The 11,023-nt window shown below is 36.9% G+C and overlaps 1 protein-coding gene across 2 annotated transcripts; it reads left to right on the top strand.

Annotated features, from left to right (window-relative positions):
* The first annotated feature begins 4,998 nt into the window (after positions 1–4,998).
* On the top strand, positions 4,999–10,325 carry LOC147623634 (putative linoleate 9S-lipoxygenase 5). 2 transcript variants are annotated; one of them, XM_086820203.1, is made up of 9 exons: positions 5,002–5,368; positions 5,558–5,826; positions 6,335–6,590; positions 6,748–7,125; positions 7,784–7,881; positions 8,058–8,132; positions 8,344–8,633; positions 8,855–9,160; positions 9,334–10,325. In XM_086820203.1, exons 1-9 carry the CDS (start codon positions 5,143–5,145, stop codon positions 10,088–10,090), a joined length of 2,655 nt encoding a protein of 884 aa, XP_086676329.1. In that variant the 5' UTR covers positions 5,002–5,142; the 3' UTR covers positions 10,091–10,325. The 2 variants fall into 2 exon arrangements, with proteins under 2 accessions (XP_086676330.1, XP_086676329.1); XM_086820204.1 differs by lacking the exons at positions 8,344–8,633; positions 8,855–9,160 and having other exon boundaries at positions 4,999–5,368.
* Positions 10,326–11,023: the final 698 nt, after the last annotated feature.

The following is an 11,023-nucleotide window of genomic DNA, read 5'->3' as shown; positions in this document are numbered from 1 at the left end:
CCAACATAATTCCTGGTGATTTCGGTTAAAGGAAAACTTTTCTAATTCAGTGGTAGTCTTTTCTTTGTATCGAAGATTTGGAATTGGTCACGAGGTTTTTGCTTGATTCAGATTCGAGAGATGGGCAAGTAATTTACTGGCTGCCATTCTCACGGGTCGTAGTCTAACAAAAAATTATTCGGTTTACTTCTAACTTTGATTCCTAAGGATTTTCTTCAGATGAATTAACAAAACTTCTAATCATGCTTTTTTAAAAGCCCCAACATTTCCCTCTCGAAAGCGTTGTTAAAAAATGATATTGTGTCCCCCATGTGTTGTAGTGGAGCCGTCACAGCGGCGGATCAAAAGCCCTGAGCCTACCAAGGCTATGGATCCAGGTCGGGGCAGCATAAGAAGGGTGAGACCCGATAAGGAAAAACGTGCGATGACGTGTTGGACGATCGATGGAGCCGAGACGTGGTGGGAAAATTGGAAGGGTGACCTCGCTCGTGGCTCAAAGTATGGGTCCTACCCATGGAAGTGTGTTGAATGCTACATAGCACATATGTATGATACAACTAGGTTGGTTGGTGTTATTTTGTGAAGTATTTTTGTCTTTTCAAAAATGAAAAGATGAAAAGACTAACAAACTCTTGTCTACTGGAGTCAGGTGACATGCATCACTATTAGAGCTGCTTAAAGATGCTAATAGAGATACTAGTAAAAATACTAATAGTAACGGTGATAGAGACGCTTTAAAAAATGACACTCACCATTAGAATACTGAAAAACATTGCTAGAGGGCCGTTGCTAAGCCCCAATGTGTTGTAGTGGTATTACTAGATATACTCCAAAATCCTTGTATACGATCCCCATAAAACTATATACAAGAGGTACATGGTGATCATTTTGTAATATATATATCACACTACGACCATTTATGTAAGGTTTCACTTGCTCTCTTTGTAGGTTGAGCACCAACAACATTCACGAGAAACATTCTTTCCATCCAATTCAACATGCAAGTTTTTGTCATAAGCCAAAAAATCAAGATTTCTTATCATCAAATTCAACATGCAAGTTTCTAGCATACATTAAAAAAATCCAGATTTCTTTTAACATTATAAGAAATAGAAAATTCTTGCATAGCAAATATATCCCATGATTTATGCAAATAAGGGTAATTAGAATAGAGAGAATTTCTCATTTCTTGCCATATTGGCTAGTGACAACCCTCAAACCCCAAGTCTTGGACTTTAGAGTGAAAAAATCTATAAATATTAATGATAAAATTTAAAAACATTTTACATGATTCCAAGGTGACATGAAGAAATGATTTTATGAGTGAAAAGAAAAGAATGGAAGTCCCTAAAATTTACAACTTATGAAGACCATCTTTTCCCTTTTCATGAGATTTGAAGTTCATCTATGATTTAAATGACGATTTTCATGAGTTGCATCACATGAAATGATATGCTACATACTACAAAATCTGCCCTTTCAAGGGAACGGAGGCTTCTAGTTCGTAAACATGATGGATTGAGACTAATGAACCATAGTGTGAACGAAAAACACTGAGGTTTATTTTATCGAGCGAATGGAAAATAATAGCCTTGGAAAACAAAACTAGAAGGTTTTGAAAAATTGCAAGTTTTAGGAATATAAAATTTGTTGATCAGAGTGTAAAAGGTTTTTGAATTCTATTTACAATTTTACATGCTAGGATATGTATGTATGCATGTATGTATGACTCTAAGTCTTAAGTATAGAGGTTATGTAGGGTGTCTACTTTTGACACTCATGAATCACCTAGTCACTCACCAATGCACCGTAAAGGACTTTCTAATGTTCAAGCCCTAGTATCCGTATGATCATGTTTAAGCCCTAGTATCCGTATGATCATGTTTTAAAAAAAAGTGTGAGCCTACAACCTTTTCTTTTTTCTTCTTCTCAAAATGTTGTGACCTACTATTCACTCTACTATTCGGATAAAATTATATGTCTACTTTTAAAAAGAGGACGACAAAAAGAAAAACATAGATATTTTTTATTTTTCAAGACGAAAATTCCTATGGATTCACATTTGAGAAAAACATAATAAAAATATCATTTATTGATCTTTCAAGTAATTACAATACCAATATTCTTTCTCTGGAATAAAGGAATATATTCTAGCTTGTGGATGTTCTCCTCATTGTCACTATCATCAACTTCAATATCAATTGGAATGTCTTTATCTTTATCTATTTTTTTACCCGGTCTATGTGTTTGCTCTTCCTCCATTATTTCAATTGTTTGCTTATTTGTCTTATATAAATTCTCTACTATTTCATCTTCATTAAAGGCATACCTGAAATCGTCAACTTCATTCTCATTTCTTTTCCATCTATTCATGAACCAATCTAATCTTGGATGTGAAGCATCGAAATTTTGTTTATTAATAAAAATGTCAAAGATATCTTTCATTGTTGTGTTGGATGGGTATACCATTGTCCTCCATAAAGCATCAACTTTTTGAAGCTCCATTCCTCTTCCTTGATATGGTGTTATCCAATTAGAAGATGGGTAGTACTTTCCTGTCTTGATCATTTTATAAATGGTGGTGCAAAAATTATTGCCTAAAGGATGCTTTAAATAGAACTTCCAAAACATCAATGCTCTATCAAAAATGTTTGTTGGAGTAAGACAAACTTTGTTCTTCAAATCATCTGCACTGTAAATTTCTATTCCCATTGAAATATCTTTAGCACTAATATTATGTGACATATTTTTATAATGAGGCTTATCAATATCTTTCATACAATAGCCTATCATACCATGAAATGTGTGCATGTTCTTCTGCCTTAATGCTCTACACATTACAATGCAACCAACGAGATTATTCTTATCCCATCCAAGATACTTTTTGATGAGCTTATTAACTGCAATTATTGACTTTGCATGAATTCTAATGACCATTTGATAGTGTAAATGGAAAACTGTGCCTCCTCTTTCCAATGAGCAACTACTAGCAAGGCATTCTTTAGTGATAAAATCATGAAGATTATTTAGTAATGCTTCATCAATGTCACTACCACCTACTAATAATGATATTGTCACACTTAGCTCAAGCACTTTCAAGTTGACATTGGATTGATCTAACATTGCATCTTCATTAGATAACTTCTTTGGTCTTCCACGATTTCTCTTAGGTTCTATGCTTGAAACTTCACGGCTTTCATTAGTTGAATTTATAAATTTTCCAGTCGTTGATTCTCTTGCTCTTTTTTTCATTTTTCACATTTCACTACATAATAAAAAAGAAAAAATAGGTTAATAATTCAGAATACATATAGTCAAATTAGTGATAATACAATTGTGGAAAGAAACATTAATGTATTTGATTGCCTAATTTTAAGAAAATTATATTCATGAAATAATAGGGAATTACCAAATTTAGGAAATCGACAGACAGTTCTTCCTATTGGCCTCAATGCTTCTTGGAGACGGATCCAAGTATACGGTAAGGAGGCAGCAATAGACCGTGCAAATAAAGTGAAGAAATCAAGTGAAATAATGCCTGCAAAACAAAAAACACCTCAAAAATGATTTCTATCTTTAATTTATTTTACGGACTCCAAAAATGCTGCGCTATTTGGAAGGATGCCAAAATGCTGCGCTAATTATATTTGGAAGGAAGGAGGGACGTTTCTATCTTTAATTTATTTTAAGGACTCCCTAAATGCTGCACTAATTGAAAGGAAGGAGGGACGAAGGGAGGAGAGGCTCCATTTTCTGAATAATTTTTTTAATATTTATTTTAAAAAAAAGAAAAATTACTACTGAAGGAATCGATGTTCGCCTAGCGAAGAGTTCAAAGAATTCCCTACCTGTCTTGTAGTAGGTGACTGGATGGTTTTTGCTTCATTGAACTCCACTGGTCGCATCATGCATGTGCAAGAGGAAGCATTGTCGATTCCACGAGTCGTTTCCACGAGAGCCGAATTGCAAAAAGACATATAACCGTTAAAACGTCTCATTACAAATCTAATTCCGCTCAAAAGTTTAAAATTCCCATCAACTAATTAATGGAATTTCTTTTTCCACTCATTGTTGGCCCCTATTCAAAGTTGTCGACGGAAATATTTTCTTGATAGTTTCTAACTTTGCAAATTAGATAAACCTTTGAGATAGTCACCGTTAGTTAACGTAGTACACCTCTATGATTTAAGAGAAGCCGAAGTCTTGAGGCATGGCAGTGTTGAGTCGTTACAACTAACGACTCGGGAGTCGGTCCCCGCTAGGCTCACTATCCAATTGGCCAATTCGGCACACAGACACACTGTGACACACACACATAGGCGCTGCCCAATCGGACGACACTAAGGCCTTCGGATCGGTGTTCAATCGGCCACGTGTCAGCTCATACAGAAACCCGACGTAGACGGTAGAACCAACAGTGGTCGGTGTCCAATCAGCTAGTAGTACGTGACTGTGTGTCCAGTGGTCGGTGTCAAATCAGCTACTAGTAGGCTCCTGGCTGTGTTCAAGGAGGCCACGTGATCGGATAGATTCGATACAAGCCTTTCCGAATCCCGAATCCCGAATCCCAGGCCCATTTCCACGCTCATTAACATTCGCAACCGCTGACCACTACTTCAAATCCTATGGGTTCACCTCACATGAACCACGTTGAAGAACTCAGACATTAATTTCTGAGAAGTGCATGCATGCCTTCAATGGTGACTGTCTGTCCAGTGGTTCACCTCACATGAACCACGTTGAAGAACTCAGACATTAATTTCTGAGAAGTGCATGCCTTCAATGGTGACTGTGTGTCCAGTGGTCGGTGTCCAATCGGCTACTAGTAGGCTCGTGTCTGTGTTCAAGGAGACCACGTGATCGGATAGAAGCCTTCCCGAATCCCAGGCCCATTTCGACGTTCATGTAACCATCTTCCTACCTTCGAAGCCTATAAATTGACTAGTAGCTGCTGGCGGGCTATTGTAGAACAGAACCCAAAGAGAGAGAGAGAGAGAGAGAGAGAGAGAGAGAGAGGGGGGAAATGAGAACACAGTAGAAGAAGTTCTGTGAGTGGCCAAACGAGCTTTTTTTAAAGCTAATTCTTATCATCAATCAGTAGAGCACAGAAGGCGGGCGAACAAGCTAATTTGAGAGATCAAAATGCAGAAGTGGCTCAAAGAGAAGGCTGAGAAGGCCGGGGACAAACTCGACAAGAGATTCCATGGCATGAAGTGGAAAGGAACCATTCAGTTGGAGACCAAGAATAGATTTTTAAATATTGCGCCTGACTTATTTACTGGATTTAGTGACGCATTACATGATTTTGGTGGTTGCACCGTGCAGTTTGAGCTTGTGGGCATCCAACAAGGGACTCCAGGGAAGCCAGGCATGGCGCATTTCTTTGTGGTTGAGTGTTAATAATTATAAATAATAATTGCATGCAGTTGCGATTGAGCTGCTTGAGGACGATGATTCTCTTTGGTTTCTACCATGATGGGTTGAATCATTTATTATTTTTTGTATGACACTAAGGCCATGCGAGTATTATATGTTACATAATAATGGGTTTTTCCAGAAACCAGAACAGCCAAGCGAAGCGGCAAGAAAAGCATGAAGTGCAGGCTGCAGGTTAAAGGAGAGCTAAAGTACACGGTAAGTTTTAGGGTGGACAAAGAATTTGGAGACCCTGCTGCGCTTCTGGTGGAGAACCATCATTCCAACGAGTTTCTTTTGCAACATGTGACGCTGGAGTGTGATAATCACTTCTTCGACTTCCCCTGCCATTCTTGGGTTTACAATCTCAAAAAATATGAAAGCTGCCCGCGTATCTTCTTTAGTAATAAGGTATATATTATTCTTCTTATAATGCGCTCTCTGTCATGCATACATATGTTTCTCTAGCAACATGGTACTGGCTGTTTCTTTTATTATCGACGTCGTGTCGAATACATACACTATGAACGATGTCTAATATGCATTATTCCCTTTCAAAAAATTGAGTTTTGACAGGCAAGCTTCATGAGACTACATTCAGCAAATCATGTACAATACCTAGTGTCATCATGGATAGTAATTGGTTTGAATCATGGTTAGGTGGCCTCACAAAGCACTCAATATCTATTGTCGCATATATCAAGTTCTAATTTGTACTAAGAATATCGGAAAAATAGCATATGCTTCAAGACACAAGGCACTACACTCTTCAAACAAAGCACATGACTCCAAAGGATAGTGCTTAAAATATAGCAGTATGTCAAAGACACTGCTTAATTCGTATCTTGTTCAGTGTACTTAAGACAATTGTTCCATGCGATGCAGTGAAACTAGTATGACATTTTCCATTGCAATACAGGCATATCTTCCAAGTGAAACGCCGGAGGGGCTAAAAAAGCTGAGAGAGGAAGCCCTCGAACAACTTCGAGGAGAGAGGGGGAGTGCTAAAGGCATACATGGGGAGCGACAAGAGCATGACCGCGTTTATGACTATGATGTATATAACGATCTTGGAGATTCAGAGAACTTGAGCAGAAAGGTTTTGGGTGGCTCTTTGGAATTTCCATATCCAAGAAGATGCAAAACTGGGCGCAAGCGACAAGATTCTAGTGTTTGTACACTCTCTCTCTCTCTCTCGCCGTTCGATTTTTTGGTTAGCTATTATTTTAGATACTTATTGTTTATGTTCCTCACATGGCAAAACCATTCACGATATCATCTTTGTTTGTATAATTCATTACATATTATATAACTTTTCAATTTTCACCTTAGGTGGACATCAAGTTGAAGAACGTCCACGTGGTACATCATCGATATATGTGCCACGTGATGAGCAATTTGATAGCACAAAGAAAGGTGGTGTCGTCTTTGATGGTATCAAGACCCTTATCCCACGTTTGCTACCCAAATTGAGACGGCAGAGGTCACCAATTAGAGCTGCTTTAAGGCCTAATGATTCATCTAAGTTCTCATCTTTACGGCAAATTCACAAGCTCTACTCCAAGGTAACGGAGGACGGTTCTCGCTCTATCAAAGAAAAGATATTGGGCCTAGCAGAATCAACTCAACTTATTTCTAAGCTCGTCAAGCAATTACTTGAGGACCCACTAGGATATTTCCTCAACTTTTCATGCCCCCAAATTATTCAAGGTACGTGTTGCACTCTGATCCCAAGTACTATTCCTTGAAAATTTTCATGATCTCTAATGAAACGCCACTTGGTCAATCTTCTCCTGTTGTATTCCCTTGGTCCCTCTTCTTATATGAGATTCCATCCTTGTGTGAAATCTCACATCGCAGTAGAACCAGGCACTCCAAAAGTCGCTATTAGCCAGATTTTTTTTTGAGGTGCGATTAGCTTATAGGAGCTTGAGATATTGGCCAGCTCTAGGATGAGCTAAGGCACCACTTTCCTAAGCGCTCAAGCAAGTTTGGGTAAGAAGATACACACACAAGATGCATTAATCCCACATATGTAGGGTTTTTAGAAGTTAAACACTATAAATCCACGAAGTGGTTTCTATTTATTACTATACAGACTATTGTTTTGAAGGATGATTGTGCCATATGTGTTGACATCCTTGTGAGAAATCTCCCAAAATCAATGGGACTGTAAGACATCTTGTTGGCAATGTCTCAAAGCTTTATGTTAACGAAATAACCTTACCTATTTCATTTTGTGCAATAATGAGTACGCTTGAATGTTATATTTGCGTGGTGATTTTGATGATAAAAATAACTTTACACTATGGTTTTTTGATTTCCTTTTCTTAATGCGTTATTTTCTTTGCTTGATGTATATTTGCAGCTCCCAACATAGAGATAAGCAAAGAATGGAAAGCAGATGAGGAATTTGGTCGCCAGACACTGGCCGGTGTCAATCCACTAGTTATAGAACGAGTAAAGGTGATATAAAACTTCATTATTCACTTGCCTAGATAATGAATTTTGAAAGATAATTAGAATAACCAATTTACATCTTTAAGGTCAAACAACCATCCGCCAAGACATTAACCCACATGGTTCCTTTATAAAGACAAAATTGAAGTTGTTTGTATTTCTTAAAACTGATGTTCTTGTAGGAGCTCCCAAAAGATAGCCACCTTGCTGCTGAACTCAGTGGGAAGAGATTAGACGATGAATTGAGTGTGGAACAGGTGTTTCTCTTTCTAACATCTCTATGTGTTGTCCAAAAAAACATGGATCATTCATTTTATCTCATTGAAAGTTTTATATTACTATGTTAATTTGTTTTAATTCCAAACCACCACACATTAAAATAAGCTAACAATAGGTTTCATGAACACCAAACAAGTCAAATTAGCAATGGTAAACATTATCTAATTACTTATTTAATTTCCTTTCTAGACCATAGCACATGATAGGTTATACATTGTGGACTACTATGATGCATTCCTTCCATTTGTGGAAGCAGCAAATAAGCTAGAGGACAGCAAGATGTATGCTTCTCGAACTGTGTTCTTGCTTACAAATGGCACACTTAAACCCATAGCGATAGAATTGAGTGTATCAAAAAATGAAGGAGGCAGCCGAGTGTTCTTCCCACCTCATGATAATGAAGAAGGATGGCTCTGGCACCTTGCAAAGGCACATGCCACAATCAATGATGCAGCTTACCATGAACTCATCAGCCATTGGTAAACTTTTACTCCATAAATATGCTATCCATTAAAGATAGTAAAGAAAACATGATGAGATTGGTTAATAAATTACTAAACCAAGGAGGGTTGCTTAAAATAAAGTGTGCTTTTGTTATGATGACTAAAGTTTCTTCTTGGGATGATTTGAGATTAGTGTGCTCTGTGTAATAAAGCACACACCTTAGGGAAAATCTTATTCTAATATCCTTATCTTACAGGCTAAGGACTCATGCTTGTATGGAGCCATTTATTATCGCAACACATAGGCGACTCAGTGCTCTCCATCCAGTATATGTTTTGTTGGAACCCCACTTCAAGGACACTTTGCAAATCAACGCCTTGGCAAGACAAATTTTAATCAATGCTCATGACCCTAGTGATAATAAACTTGTAGAAGTCATACCCTCAGGAATCATTGAAATGGGATTTTGCACAGATAAATACTCCATGGAGTTTAGTTCTCTTATGTATAAGAAGACTTGGAGATTCGATGAGCAAGCCTTACCTAGGGATTTAATCAAAAGGTATTGTGAGTTTATTTTCTACCAAGATTGATAAATGTCTTTTAGAGTTTATTTTATTTCTTCAACTCTGGACGTAGAAGCTCTCTCTCTCTCTCTCTCACTCTCTCACTCTCTCTATTTCCATATTGATATTTTATCCTTATTGATGATGTTTTTTACACAATTACTTGTAGGGGTATGGCAGTAGAAGATCCAAGTTCAAAACATAAGTTGAGACTCTACATTGAAGACTACCCATATGCAGTGGATGGACTTGAAATTTGGTATGCAATAAAGTTTTGGGTGAATAGTTACCTATCAATTTACTATGAAAATGATAAGGTAGTGCAAGATGATCGTGAACTACAAAGTTGGTGGTTGGAGATCAAAGAGAAAGGGCATGGTGATAAGAAGAATGAAAATTGGTGGGTGGCGATGAAGAGTAAGGAGGAACTGGAGGAGGTAATTGTGACAATGATATGGATAGCTTCTGCACATCATGCGGCTGTGAATTTTGGTCAATATGCATATGGTGGTTTCATGCCTAACAGACCAACAAGGGCAAGCAAGTTGATTCCAAATGAAGGAACAGAAGAATACCAAAACCTCCTCATAGATTCAACCGAGAAGTTCTACCTAGAATCTCTTTCAAATCAAAAGCAAGCCACAGTCGTGATGGCCACCCTTGAGATCCTCTCTAACCATTCATTTAATGAGGAGTACCTAGGGGAACGTAAAACTCCCAAATGGACTTCTAATGAGAGGGTTTTGCAAGCCTTCCAAAAATTTCACACATGTATCACTGATATTGGGAAAAATATCAAAGAAAGAAATCAAGACTCCAAATTGAAGAACAGGAAGGGGCTTGTCCAAATCCCCTACACATTATTGGTTCCAGACTCTTCCCCAGGGCTAACAGGGCAAGGCATACCTAATAGTATTTCAATATAATATCAAGATTTCCACAAGCAATTATGTGCTTGTGTGTGATTAATAAAAATGTGTGAGAATATACTATCATGAGAGTATTTCTGATTTGATTTTAGAAAAGATCATTATGTGATCTTCTTCTATGTTTGTGAAATGATGTAAAAATGTAAAGCTTAGTTTCAAGATCCTCAAGTTGTACTTGTATGATTTTTTTTTGTTAATTCATAGAAAAAATGATGTAATATTGTAAAACTTAGTTGTAAAAGCCTTGCATTATAGTGTATCATTTTTTCTTATTTATTTATACTTAAAAAATGGTACAAGGGTTTGTCTTTTGCTAGAACTAAAATGTATACATACATATCATTCAATCAACTTAGACAGCTCATAAGAGACCTCCAAACATGAGCCACATATGGATTCTAACTTTTAATAAAATTTATCTCTCCCATATATCTAAACTAGAAAAATATTTTCTTCAATGGGATCTAATACACCTCAATCCTAATGGCCTATGTGCTCATACCAAGACTCAGTGTGGAATTATTGTTGGTCACACACCAATAAATTATTGAAAGCATAATCTTCATCACACACAAATAAATTATTGAAAACATAATCTTCATACGTTACACATGGTGTTTTCAAAAAATCAAATACCTTATTTGTACTTATTATATGAAGTGGAATGTCTACTCATTAAAACTATGTTATTCAGACTTATTGAAATACATTATTCATACTTATTCAATGAGGTGGAATGTTTTCTCATTAAAAACATTATTTTGTTGAGTCTTTGTTTTATGATTAAGAGGCTATAATTATTGTTGTCAGTATTACTTGATCTTGTGAAAATTAACACTGGTCACGTACTTGAGCCACAAAAGTGGCATTAGCCACAAAAATAGTTCAACTTTGATTTATGTAAATTTCAAATAATTTTTACAAATGATG

This window comes from Cibotium barometz, chromosome 26 (assembly GCF_041138505.1).
Source record: "Cibotium barometz isolate CiBa-2024 chromosome 26, ASM4113850v1, whole genome shotgun sequence".
NCBI lineage: Eukaryota > Viridiplantae > Streptophyta > Polypodiopsida > Cyatheales > Cibotiaceae > Cibotium > Cibotium barometz.
This window is presented reverse-complemented; position numbering and strand designations above follow the sequence as displayed.